At 56.7% G+C, this 13569-nt stretch overlaps 1 protein-coding gene across 1 annotated transcript; it reads right to left on the reverse strand.

Moving 5' to 3' along the window:
• Nucleotides 1–2305: 2305 nt before the first annotated feature.
• Nucleotides 2306–11543, reverse strand: DACT3 (dishevelled binding antagonist of beta catenin 3). Its single transcript, XM_081108723.1, has 4 exons — nucleotides 11244–11543; nucleotides 6073–6154; nucleotides 5768–5920; nucleotides 2306–4555 (listed from the first exon to the last, which is right to left on the reverse strand). The coding sequence occupies exons 1-4, from the start codon at nucleotides 11490–11492 to the stop codon at nucleotides 3165–3167; spliced, it is 1875 nt and encodes a 624-aa protein (XP_080964849.1). The 5' UTR covers nucleotides 11493–11543; the 3' UTR covers nucleotides 2306–3164.
• Nucleotides 11544–13569: the final 2026 nt, after the last annotated feature.

Raw genomic sequence — 13569 nt, forward strand, 5'->3', positions numbered from 1 at the left:
AGCCGGGCGCTGTTGCAAATGTCAGTTGAGGGCAGTCTCAGTGAAAGGAAGTGTGGCCGTGCCAATGAAACGTTTCTAAATGGGTCCTGCCAGTGTTGCTCAGTGGCTGAGCATCAACCCAGGAATCAAGAGATAACCTGTTTGATTCCCCATCACGGTATGTGCCTGGGTTTTGGTTGCTGGCTCGATCCCCAGTAGGGGGCGTGCAGGAGGCAGCCAGTTGATGATGTTTCATCGACGTTTCTCTCTATCCCTCTCTCTCAAAATAAAAACATTTTTAAAAAAATAAAGCTTCTAGCCCTAACCGGTTTGGCTCAGTGGATAGAGCGTCAGACTGTGGACCAAAGGGTCCGGGTTCAATTCTGGTCAAGGGCACATACCTTGGTTGAAGGCTCCTCCCCGCCCCGCCCTGGTCAGGACTTGTGCAGGAGGCAACCAATTGATGTGTTTCTGTCACATCAATGTTTCTCTCTGTCTTTCCCTCTCTCTTCCACTCTCCCTAAAAATCAATAGAAAAATATCCTCAGGATTAACAAAAAAAATTTTTTTTCATTTAAAAGTTTTAAAATGAGCCCTGGCTGGTGTTCCTCAGTGGTTAGAACGTCAGCCCTCACACAGAAGGGTTGTGGGTTTGATTCCCAGTTAAGGTCAAGGGTACAGTACCTCCCTTGTGGTTTGATCCCGCCCCCTTCCCACCCAACCCCTGCTCCCCCCACCCCCTTCCACAGTCTGTGCACCAGAGGCAATTAATTGATGTGCCTCTCTCACATTAATGTTTCTCTCTCTCTCTCTCTCTCTCTCTCTCTCTCTCTCTCTCTCTCTCTCTCTCTCCTCTCTTTCCTCCCTCTCCTCTCTCTCTCCCTTCCACCCCCACCATTCTGCTCTTCCACTCTAAAAAAGCAATGGAAAAAATATCCTCAGGCCCTAGCCGACTTGGCCCAGTGGATAGAGCATTGGCCTTCAGACTGAAGAGTCCTGGGTTCGATTCTAGTCAAGGGCACATACTTTGGTTGCGGGCTCCATTGAGGTCCTGGTTGGGGAGCATGTGGGAGACAACCAATCAATGTGTGTCTCTCTCTGTGTGTCTATCCCTCTCCCTTCCACACTCTCTAGTAAAAATCAATGGAAAAATATCCTCAGGTGAGGATTAGCATATATATATATATATATATATAAAATCTCCTTAGGTGAGCATTTTTTTTCAAGTTTTTAAATGATCAGACTATAATGACGAAGCAATTCTATTTCTAGGAGTGGATCCTACAGACAGTCATACACAAAAGCACAAAGAGACTCATACAAGGACATTACTGCAGCAAGGGCCATAATAGCAAAGGAACTGGAGAGCTGACAGTCAGGTTAGATTATGGGACTCCCTACAGTGGACTCTCATGCAGCTAAAGCAATAATAGGAATATATGTCATCTAAGTTTAGAGTAAGTGGAAAAATTCCTAGAAGAACACCGCTTAGCCAAACTGACACGGGAAGAAATAGAAAAGCTTAATAGTACTGTAACCATTAAAGAAATTCAGTTCTTAATGAAAATCTTTCCCATAAAGAAATCTCCGGGCACAGATGACTTAACCAAAAAAAAAAAAAAAAATTATAAAGAATGCATACATAGCCCTAACCGGTTGGGCTCAGTGGATAGAGCGTCAGCCTGCAGACTCAAGGGTCCCAGGTTCCATTCCGGTCAAGGGCATGTACCTTGGTTGCGGGCACATACCCAGTAGGGAGTGTGCAGGAGGCAGCTGCTCAGTGTTTCTCTCTCATCGATGTTTCTAACTCTATCCCTCTCCCTTCCTCTCTGTTAAAAAAAAAAAAAAAAAAAAATCAATAAAATATATTTTTTAAAAAGAATGCATACATATAGTTCAATGTATGTAACTATAGTTTTACATATACAGTATAACAATATCTAGATGCACATATATAGTTATATATAGTTACATGGTTACTAGATCCATATATGTATGCAAACACATAAAGGGAAAACATGAGGGGGATGCATACCAAACTGATTACGATGACTTCTGAGAAAGGGGATTTGGGACTGTCCTTTTACCTATATTGTTTCTGCTTTTATGAAACCATCTTTATGGCCAAACAAAACTCCATCGAAGGCCAGCTTCACTGAGGTAAAATGGCCAATGGTAGGAAAATGATGCCGAGACCAACCTGGCATCTGCCTTCTGGTTCAGGGCACTGCCACATCCACAGCAAACAGCAATCGCTTCATAAATGTCAGTCCAAAGGGAAAGCATGTCTCCCATTCTAACACAGAAGTAGAGCCCACCACATATGTAACATTGTACATTTATTTACAAAGAGGTTAGAGAAACACACAGAATCTGGCCCCCCTGTGCACCGGGGAGTCACCATCGTCATAATAAATACAGTAATTTTGAAAAAGAAAAAAAAAATACTGGATTGGAACAGCTGAGGGTCATCCTGAGCTCCCCCACTCCCTCTCACCAGGGGAGGGGGGTCACAAGATAGAAGCCATCTTCCTTCCCCTCTTCCACTTCTCAGTCCTCCATAATTGTCCATGGATGGAGATGAAAGAGTAGTTCTTCCCCGGTGTTATCAACTCCTATTCGACCCTCAAAACCCCAAAGTCAGTGCTCCTTGCCTTCCCAGGGCACTCCGCAGGCACCGCCTGGGTCAGACAGAGTCTCCAGCCATGTGCCAAGGGGAAATCCTAGGGGTCCAGAGACATGGATGGGGGGCATTTTGTGTATGAGGGGGCCATATCTGGGCATGGAAAGGAGGAATAAGAGGGCTCCGTGAGAGCAGTGAAGGGCATCAAACAGACTAAGTGTCTAAACTAAACGGGGAAATTCACACTGAATTCCCCCTTCAGCATACCATAGTGCACCCACAGTACAGAAGGAGAAAGTGGGGTTCAGAGGGAGGGGACCTTCTTGCCCACGGGCTGCAGAACCGGGCCGCCAGCTGAAGGGGGTCAAACAGGGCTCCCCCCCAATTCCTCCCTCCGGTGGAGGGGAGCCTTTTCAACCAGGACCTCAGCGGAGGGGGCAGCAAGGGAGGGTCTTTGGAAGCCGAGAAAACGGCGGTCTTTGGAAGGGAGGCGCTGAAGGGCCGGCGACGGGGAGGGTGGTGGTGCAGAGGCCATGGCGGGCGCGCACAGCCCACCCCGAACTCACACTGTAGTCATGACCTTGAGAGAGCCCGAGCGGAAACGCAGGATCTTTTTCTTGAGCGCGTGGGAAGCCTTGATCTTCACGAAGACTTTGGCGGGGCCGGCGGGCGCCCCTCCACCCGCACCCCCTGCCGGCCCCGAGGCGGCGGTGGCGGCCACCAGTTGCTGCGGCCACACGAGGCCCCCGCTGCCGTCCGAGTCGCTGGAGGCGGAGCTGAAGGCGGGCGACTCGCCCTCGCTGGCACTGGATTCGCTCTCGCCGTAGCCGCCGCCCACGCCGCCCGCCGGACCCCGGCGTCCCAGGGGCCCCGGGCGCCCGGCCGAGCACTCGGAGTCGCTGCCCGCGCAGCCGTAGAGCAGCCGGCGCGGAGGAGCGGACGGGGAGGGGCCGGGGCCCCGGGCGGCGGGGGCGCGGGGGCGGCCGCGGCGCCCGTCGGCGGCGTCGATCTCGGCCGTGGAGCGCCAGCGGCGGCAGGACCCCGCGGCCTGCGCGGCCAGCGTGGGTGCCGGGCCCCGGCGAGGCCTCGGGGGCCGCGGCTCCTCGCGCTCCGCCGTCGGGTACTTGGGGGGCCCCGGAGGAGCCGCGGCGGCGCGGCCCAGCAGGCTGGTCTCCGACTGGGAGCGCGCGGCCTTGCGCGCCCGGGGCGAGCCCCTGCGGCCCGAGGCCTCCGTCATGCGTCCGCGGCGGCCCGCGGCCCGGGGGCGCTCCCGGGGCGGGGACTGCTCCACGCTGCGGCCCCGGGTCAGCGGCGGCGCTTTGCGGCGGGCCGCGCGGCCGGGGAGGCCCCGGGTGGCCGCCTGCGCGCCCGGGATGTACTGCGCCTTCACCAGGCGGCCCTCCGCCGGGCTGTCGGGGGGCGAGGGGGCGGCGGGCGACGCGGCGGGCTCGGGCGCCGCCTCCGACTCCCACGGCGAGGCCCAGGGGCGGCCCAGGGCGGCGGGGCTCGCGGGACGACCCCCCGCGCGCTCCCCGGGGGGCTCGGGCGCGGGCCGCGCGCCTCCGGGGGGCGGGGACGCGTCGGGCGGCCGCTGGCGCACGCTGTTCTGGCGCCGCGGGCCCCCGTCCGCGCCCCCGGGACTCGTCCGGGGCTGGCCCGCCCCCCGGCGGCGGCGCCTGCGCAGGAGCGCCGAGATGTAGCCGTCCAGGGGCCGCCCCGCGCCCGGGCCGTCGGGCGAGTCCGCCGCTGGACGGCCGCAGGGCCGCGGGCTGCGCAGCGCCACGGCGTGCAGGGGGCTGGGCGTCAGGAAGGGCCCCGCGCGGGCCCGCCGCTCCGCTGAGGAGCCGGTCTCCGGGCCCCCAGACCCCGCTGCCGTCGGATAGGGCGCCGAGAAGGACCGCGGGACTGGTGCCCGGGCTCCCGCCGCCTCGGGGGCGCTGGGGCTGGCGTCTCCTGGTGGAGGAAGCAACATGTAAAAGGAAGTGTGGGCGAGGCTCTCAAGCCCCTTCCCAGTGCGCCTACAGGGGCATTTCCCCACTATGTCCCATTCCCATCACAAAGAAAGGAAAGGAAGAAAAAATAAAAGAAATAAAATAGGAAAGGAAAGGCAAAGTGGAAGGGAAGGAACCCTGCCCTCACCCCTTCCCTTGTTTCCGGTTCTTAACATCTTCACAGCAGCCTGCAAAGCCCTGCGTGACCTGCCCTGCCCCGCTCGCTCACCTCCACCTCTAACCCGCTCCTCCATGGTTATAGGTCTCCAGCCAGAGTGACCTCCGGATGCAGAGGCCAGTCGCACTCTGCCTCAGGGCCTTTGCACTTGCTGTTACCAGTTCCTGCCATGCTCTCCCCCCGGGATACCTGATTGGTCCACTCCCTCACTTCGTGGTGCCACTCAAATGTCACAGTCTCTGAGCATATTTTGTAAAATTGCGATTCTCTCCCCACCTCAGAGTGACATGCTCTAGTCCCCTTCCCGTTTCCTTTTCATTGCACTTGTCAATGTCTAATACCCCATGTAGTGCACTCACTTATCTTGTATGTTACCTGTTTCACCCACTAGCAGGGGTCCTCAAACTTTTTAAACAGGGGGCCAGTTCACTGTCCCTCAGACCGTTGGAGGGCCGGACTATAGTTTAAAAAAAAAAAAACTATGAACCAATTCCTATGCACACTGCACATATATCATTTTGAAGTAAAAAAAACAAAAGGGGAACAAATACAATATTTGCATTTGCATGTGGCCCGCGGGCCGCAGTTTGAGGACCCCTGCACTAGAGTGTCAGTTGTGAGGACAGGGCTTTTTCCATTGCTGTACCCCTCACCCCCAGGACAGGGCTACGATAGCACCCACTCGGGGCGCAGGGACTGGTGTAAATGAACAGCAGCAGTTCCTGATGACCAAGAGGCTCCCTGTGCCGAGTTCAATGCCTGAGGCCGAGGCTCGCTGGATACTCAAAGGTTCCCCAGGAGGCAGGCGCTGCCATTGACCCCATTTGAACAGATGGAGAAACAGAGGCCCAGGGAGAAGCGACAGGCTCAACACCACGCGAAAGGGAATGTCGCGGCCAGAATTCGAATTCAGGTTGGTTTGACTCAGAAGTGTGCTCAAGACCATCTTCTCACGGTCATTTCCCTGGCCGTCAGGGCCCCACCCACCCACCTTACCTAGGGACTTGGGCCTCTCACTGGCATAGATGCCCCGGGGTTCAGAGGGACCCAGGCGTCCATAGGAGCCAGATCCAGAGAAGCCACTGTCCCCACAGAAGGTCGAGGGTGGGGAGTCAGGACCGCCTGTGGAGCTGGGGTCTTCGTAGAAGCCTGGATTGGGGAGAAAGGGGGAGACGAAAAGGGGGCTTGGCTGGGGAAACCAGGGGGAGGAGAAAGGAGGAGACCAAGCAACAGAGAGAGGGGGGGACAGTGGAAAACATTGGGGTATCCCAGCGGCCCCTGCTCCCTTGACCCATGCTCACCTGAGCTGCGCCCACTTTCCTGTTCCAGGCTCAGGTCTCCCAGCTGCTGGCCCAGGTCCCAGATGAGTCCGGGCAAGGCCTCCTGAGGGCGTGGCAAGAGCAGGGTGGTCAGAAGACACCCCCAAGGCCTCTGCCCGTCCCAGTTCCCTATTCCAGGAGTTCACGGGCAGTTTCACCTTGACCAGGAGGCTCTGACTTCAGAAGGGTAAAAGCAGGACCGGAGTCCCAGGATCCCCTTCAAAGATCTCTGCCCCTTTATCCATGAGAAAGTCCTTCTGGCCAAACCCAGTCCTCGAGGCAGCCACCTCACTCCCTTCTAGGTCCCATCCCTCCCCGCTGCCTTCTTCCGTCTGTGCTCGTGGCCCCTTGACCCCTATTAGAATGTCCCTCCTTGAGTCTAACTTCAGTTCTTCTTGCTTTAGAGGCACTTCATTGCTAAAACTTGGGGTCCAGGACCTAGCAGATCCCCTAGCCCAGCCGTGGGCAAACTACGGCCCGCGGACCGGATCCGGCCCGTTTGAAATGAATAAAACTAAAAAAAAAAAAAAAAAAAAAAAAGACCGTACCCTTTTATGTACTGATGTTTACTTTGAATTTATATTAGTTCACACAAACACTCCATCCATGCTTTTGTTCCGGCCCTCCGGTCCAGTTTAAGAACCCATTGTGGCCCTCGAGTCAAAAAGTTTGCCCACCCCTGCCCTAGCCATTGGTCTGCCTTCTCCCATCCTTGACCTTTTCTTCTCAGATGCTCTCCTCTCCTCCTACTGCCCCTTCGCCACCGATAGAAAGTTCTTTTGCAAGTTTCCTGAGTCCTTTCTGGTGCACACTGACCCCTTCCCTCACAGGGATAAGCTGGCGGGCTATGACTCATATGTTTTGCTCCTCACTTCGGAAAGAACCCCCATGCCTAGCGGCAAGGCCTTCCTGGCCTCAGTGGTTCCTTTAACCCCCGGGACCACGTCTGCCTCCTGCTCTTGCTCCCTCCCCACCCATAAGCCCCCAGTGTCCACCCACCGCTCCTCATCCCCATAAGGAATGTCTCTGGAGTCTAGCCTGGCCCCTTCTTGCTGCAGGAAGAGACCATTTCCTATCAGGTGTGAAGAAATGACAGTGAAAACGCTTTGAGGGGAGTGTGACAGGGACTGCGGGTGAGGGCAGGGCTTGAACCGACACCACTGGGGTCTCTAAGACACTAGAACTTAACACCATTTCGGGGAAATGGGGCCAGAGCCGGGAAGAGTCCCACAGGGTCTGGGTGAGGCCAGAGGTGGCAGCAGCGGGCGCTGGCGGTTGACCCTCAGACAAAAGCGGCTTGTCTGGGCGGTGGGAGGGAGGGGAAGAGGGAGGAGGGGCGGGGAGGGCAGGCGCCCAGCGCTGCCTATTTAAGGCAGCAAGACCGGCCAGCTCTGTTGCAGACACCCCCTCCCCCCTGCTTCCCACTCCGGTGACTGCTCTCCTGGGCCCCATCCCCCCTACCCCCCCCAAAACGGAAGCCCCCATCTGGGCTTGTTTATGGCAAGAAAGGCAACAAGACAGTCCACTTTGGGCTCCTGCTCTGGGTGTGCAGAGGTGCTCAGGGTGGCGTCATCTGTGAGCCAAACCCAGAAAAGCAGGCAAGTTTGTGCAGCATCAGGGGCGGCTAACAAACAAATCAGAATTGCCCACATGCCCCGTGTCATGCCTCCTACTAATCGCCCCCTTGCTCACAGCACTAGCCACACTGGCCTCGCTGGTCCCTGAGCACGCCTGGCGTGTTCCAACCTCAGGAGCATGTGTCCCCCGCATCTCCTTCTGCCTCATTCCCTTGCTTCATTCAGAAACTTCGCTCACCCCATCCCTGCTCCCACCCTCTCTCCAAAATAGCTCCCTGTCATGCTGCACTCCGGGTGCCCTGCCTTTTTCCCTACACAGCGGCAATGCCCTCCCGGCTTAAAGTTATAGATCAGGCTGGCATTTGTTTGTCTCTCGCACTGGAATGTCAGGCCCTGGAGGGCAGAGACTTAACTGTTTTGTTCACTCCTGCACCTTCCCAACCTCCAGTGCCTAGAACAGTGGCTGGCACGAAGTAGGTGCTCAGGAAAGTTTCCGCGAAGGAAGGAATGTGTAGAGCAGAATGCTATACAACAGGAAGAATGGAAGGAAGCCATTTCTGCACGGAACCATCCCCAAGATGAGAGCGTTGAGGGGAGAAAGGGAAGGGCAGGATGTGCAGTGGGAGGGTGGGTCAGAATTACCTGGAGAGCATGTTAAAACCCGAATTGCTGGATCCCTCCAGAACTTCTGGTTCCAGGCAGGAGCCCCCAAAATAGCATTGCTAACCGGTCCCTGTGTAATGCTCTAGTCCAGTGGGCCTCACTCTGAAAACCACTGGCATCGTCTCTGGGACCTCACCCACTGAATCACTGGAGTTTGTACAAAAGCAAAGCAAAACTTGATATTTTGGGTATGTAAACCGTTTCTGCCAGAAGATGCATCAGAGAGGTCTGGAGGGACGCACAAGTGGCCCAGAGGTGATTTCAGGGGAGAGGATGCATTCAGGGAGTCAAGCGAGGGACCAGGGTCCCAGCTGGGAGAAGGCAGTGGCAGAGGAGGAGGCATCATTCGGGTCCTAGTTACCAAGGTTCAGATTCAGCGCTGGCGCTTCCCAGCTGCGTGACCCTGAACAGGTCACTTTACCTCTCTGGACCACGGTCTCCTCATCTGTAACAGGGCATCCTTCAACCCCCTCTCTTATGGGGTTGTTGTGAGAATGCAATGAGTTAAAACAGCAGTTCCTGTTAAGCACTTAGGAAATGCTAGCTTTTATGGTCACATGAAAGCTCTGAATTTCCAACAAGGAAAATATAAAAATCACATTTACTTGTGTAATTAAAAATAAATGCTGGTGAGTTCTCCAGGTCTAATTTCAATGCTGCCACTGCAGGGAAGGCAGGAGTTTGGGGGACAGGCCTCCTCTTTGTGCCTGGACGCCCCCCCCCCCAACTCTCCCTCCCTCAGTCTATTCTAAGTCTGACCTCATTCTTTTCAGCTGCAAAGGCATGAATCTTTAAAAGACCAGAAGGTCTTTGGTCTGAATCTGGCTCCCCATTTGCCCACAATGCCTAATGGGCTTGAGGGTGTCGAGCTCAAGCAGGTTTAACGTGAGTGTGGTTAGGGCTCCTGGAGACCTAACCCCTTTGCCCAACTTTTTCAGACCTTTGTTCCTCCCCTAGTCTGTGCCCAACTCCCTTGATCTCCATTAGGAAGTCCTTCTGCAAGTCTAACTTAAGTCTTTCTTGCTGGAAGGGGACCTTCTTCCTTGGTGGGAGAGACTAGGACCCTCCCACCCCCCCTAGGATTCTTGCCTGTTCTCTATGCCATACCCTGTTCCTGCATCCCCATCATTATTATTAGAATCTAATGAAGTCTGGCTTCAGTGTTCTTGCTTCAAAGGGATTGGGAGGGGTAAGTAGTAAGACAGAGGCTCAGGAGTGAGTAGAAACCTCCACCCCCTCTTCAGAAGGACCCAGGAACCCCTAACACCAGAGGGATTTATATTTAGCGCTTCTCCGCTCCTCTCTGCGGGGCTGTCTCCCTCCCCTGCCTGCCGCCTCCTCCCTGAGCTGGGACAGAGCTTTGCCTGGAGACTGGTGTGTGTGTGTGTGTGTGTGTGTGTGTGTGTGTGTGTGTGTGTGTGTGTGATGGGTATGGGTGTGGGGAGAGGCCTCTCTACTACCACCTCGTGGTGCCTGGGGGCGGGGGGGGGGGGTTAAAAGGCAGAGATGGGGAAGGGGAAGGGGGAAGGGAGGGGAGACTGAGGCAGAGAGAGGGAGAGACTGAGGGACGGTGAGGAAGGACACAGCTTGCCCATCCCCATGTCTTCCCCTCTCCTCGTGGAGGTGGGAGGCGCCTGCCCAAGCCCAGCCTGCCGGGGGTGGGGTGGAGGAGCTGGTGAAGGCCCCCACAATGTGTCTCTAACTTTGGGAGGGGGTGGGGCCTCCCACAGCTGTTTCTGTTTCCAGAGAAGGAATGTGCAGGGTCCCACTCCCGGCCCGGGGAGGGGCTGGGCGTGCAGCCTGGGAGTCTGGCTTCAGTCCCCTCCCCAGTCCCCATCTGGGGTGGGGGCAGTCGAGGTCAGCAGCAGGGAGCGCCCCCTCCCCCGCCACCTCGGCTCAGGTTTCCCCAAACGGGAAGCTCTGACCACCCACAGGCTCGGGGATGGGATCTGCACGGGGAGCTGGGGTCTGGGGCCTGGCGGGCTGGGGGGAGGGGAAGAGAGAGAGAGACAGGGACGGGGACCTAGGGCAGGAAGAGAGGTGCAGAAGGGAAGAGCAGAGAGACAGAAGCACACAGCCAGTCGCAGAGATGAGGAGGGAGAGTGCGAGGAGCCCAGGAAGCGGTGCGAGAATCAAGAGATGACGAGAGGGAGAGTGGAGAATGACAAGAGAGTCATTCTGCAGACTTCTGCCTCGTCTTCCCCCATTAAAGCGCCCAGAGCCCAGAAGTCAGACCCCCATGGCCCCCTCCACCTGCCTCCTCTTGGGTTAACCAGGGTTGGGACCAGGTAGGAAAGGAGGGGAAGTGCCACCGGAGGGTCAAGATCACCGTGGGGTCCTCGGGGTCTGTGAGCTTCCCTCCGGGGGACCCTAAGATTCCCTCCCCCTGGTCCGGCCCCTCCGGAGATCTCCAAGCACACCCGGCCTTAGGGAAGGTGGAGCCCTGGCAGCCGGGCCCCAGAGCGGGGCATGTTTGGATCCCGGCTGTGTGACCTTGGGTGAGTCGTTTGCCCTCTCCGAGCCTCAGTTTCTTCCTCTGTAAAATGGGGACTATCCCCTCTGATCATCCACGCTGCACAAAGACAACGCATGCCCAATACTGGTCCCCAGGCTTGACACATACTTGGCGCCCAAAAACATTTCCTTTGGGGAAGGGGTGCACGGGATGGGGCCCGTGCATCTCTATGGGCTCCAGCAGGGGCGATGCAGTGCCTCCTTGCCCAGTTCGGGGGTGGGGAGGCCACATCCCGCCCGCCGCCCAGACTCCAGGGTCTGCAGCCCCACCCCCTCTCCCTCCCCCCGTCCCCCTCCCCCACGGGGATGGGTATATGAGCATCTAACCGAGACAGACAGACAGACAGACAGACACAGATGGTTGCGGAGGGAGGGAGGGACGGACAGGCGGCCCCTCACCAGCTGCTCCTCCAGGGCCGCCGCGGCCCGGCGCGCCGCCGCTGCATCTTCGTCCTCGTCGGCGTCCTCCTCGTCCTCGGCCTCGGCGCCCCCCATTCCGGGCTGGGCCAGCCGCAGCGCCTGCTGCACGCGGTACTCCTGCCTCTCCCGTAGCCAGTGCAACTCGCAGAGCCCGGCCAGGCTGCCCTCCAGCCAGCCCCGCAGCCGGCCCCGCTCGGGGCTCACCGGGAACGAGAAGGCCCGGATCATGGCTGCGGCCCCCCGCCCCAGCCCAGCCGGGCCCCGCGGCCACCCCTCTGCCGGTCCCACCTCCCCGCCCCAACAGCCCGCCTGCCCGCCCGCCCGCCTGCTGGCCCGGCTGTCACCGTCTCATCTGCATAGGCGCCCGCCCATTGGTCCGCCCACCCGCGTCTCATCTGCATGGCCACGCCCCCTTCCACACAGCAACCGTTACCTATTGCTCCGCCGTTCACGCCCCGCCCCACTCCCTCCACGCGACGCATGCTCGCAGCTTCGCGGCTGCCTACTTGCTTTGCTCTCTGGTGGCCTCGCCACGCCCCCCCCACGCTAGCCTGCCATTGGTCCGTGACCACGCCCCCCACGCGTCACAATGAAACAAGCCCGCCCTTACTCCAATATCATTGGTCCGTGCTTCTCCGTTCCCGCAGCGGGTTCCGCCCCCTTGCGGGCGAGCTCTGGCTACCATTGGACGGTCTGGCAGCAGGGAAAGAGGTGTTCTATAAATAGAGAACGGGTCCAAGTGACGGTTTGGCGGGTGTTCCTTTCCCCTCAACTCCTCGCAACCTTCAGCTTCTGAGGCTGAACAGGGGGAGGAAAGGATTAAAGAGTCAAGCCCTCATTTTGCCTCCTCTTCCACGAAGCCTTCCCAGACATTCGGCTGTAAAACTAGAGGGCCAGTCTAGCTAAGATCAAGAGCCTCGCATAAAATTATACTTCTAAGTGGGGTGGGCACAGCTGCATGCGGCCAGCTAAGAAGATCCAGGCGCTTAGTTTTCATGTTCTGCTGTTACTGTCTTGAAATTCTTAATTTTTGAACAAGGGGCCCCGCGTTTTCATTTCACATTGGGCCTCGCAAATTACGTAGCCAGTCTTGCTTCTAAGAGTCCAAGATCGGTTATATCCCAAATTCTGGAATCATAAGAACCTGGGTGGAGACGCTATGATCCGGCCAGAACAGCATCTAAGCGTCTTTTGTCTCCCAGATGCGACGAGGCTCTGCGCTCACCATTCTACGATTCCAGGGCCCTTTGTCCTACGTTCTAAGAGGCTTTGTTCTCAGCTTCTAAGATGCTGTGTTCTCCGCGTTCTGTGGTCCTGAGAGTCTGAGCCTGACATTTGCTTCCGAGGTTCCCTCCTCCCGCTCCAGGCTCCGCGAGCGGGGCCGGCGCCCCCGGGCGGCCAGCCTGTGTCACTGCGCCTAGTGCGCGTCCCTACAATCTTCAAGGAGATCTAGCTCCGATATTCACAACCATTCTTCAGACAGTCCTTGACTTCTTAAAAGCCAGGGCCCAGCCCTACCCGGTTTGGCTCGATAGATAGAGCGTCGACCCACGAACTGGAGGGTCTCGGGTTCGATTCTGGTGAAGGGCATGTTTCAGGGTTGCAGGCTCCATCTCCAGAGGCAACCCATTGATATGAGACACATTGATGTTTCTCTGTGTCCCCCCCCCTTCCCTGCCACTCTCTCTAAAAATCAATTTTAAAAAAAATCCTTGGGTGAGGATTAACAACAACAGCAAAAGCCAGGGCCCGAAAGATCATGTGAGAACCTCCATCTTTTTATGAGTGACCTCCTGGTCGTTTGCTGGAGAGGCAATAGTAGAGAATGAGAGCGAAGACTGTCACGAGAGAGCCCCAACTCTACCACTTTCCAGCTGTGTGAGCTTAGGAAACTTGCTTAACCTCTCTGTGCCCCAATCCCCTCATATGTATACTGGGCATCAGAATACTGCCTACCTCCTAGAGTTGTTATGGGGATTAAGTGACATATTTGTCAAGTGCTTGAAGTGGTGCCTTCCAGGTATGAAGAGCCACAGAAGGATCTGATTAATAAGTAAAAAATAATCGAGAATCCAAAGGGAAAACATACGTCTGGACTTTAGTGGAGACAAACTTTACTCAATCTCCGTCTTGTGTAAGACAGACCTAATCTACCCTCAATGGCCTTAATTTTCCAACGTGGGGAGATGACTGGGATCGATGACAGGGGGATCTGGAGAGCTCACTTTCAAGCGAGACCTCCTCAGGAGTTAGTGTCTGGGGTGATATCAGGACGGGTTTTTCACCCCCGTTGTTTGTGCAAGAC

This window comes from Myotis nattereri (genome assembly GCF_964212035.1).
Source record: "Myotis nattereri genome assembly, chromosome: 15".
Taxonomy (NCBI): Eukaryota; Metazoa; Chordata; class Mammalia; order Chiroptera; family Vespertilionidae; genus Myotis; species Myotis nattereri.

Excerpts from the sequence above, each read along its gene's own strand:
- DACT3 (XM_081108723.1), bottom strand. The coding sequence starts at position 11,492 with ATGATCCGGGCCTTCTCGTTCCCGGTGAGCCCCGAGCGGGGCCGGCTG. Across the intron at positions 6,155-11,243 it reads CGGCCCTGGAGGAGCAGCTG|GAGGCCTTGCCCGGACTCAT; the intron begins GTGAGGGGCCGC and ends CCACGCCCTCAG. Across the intron at positions 4,556-5,767 it reads TGAGAGGCCCAAGTCCCTAG|GAGACGCCAGCCCCAGCGCC; the intron begins GTAAGGTGGGTG and ends TTCCTCCACCAG.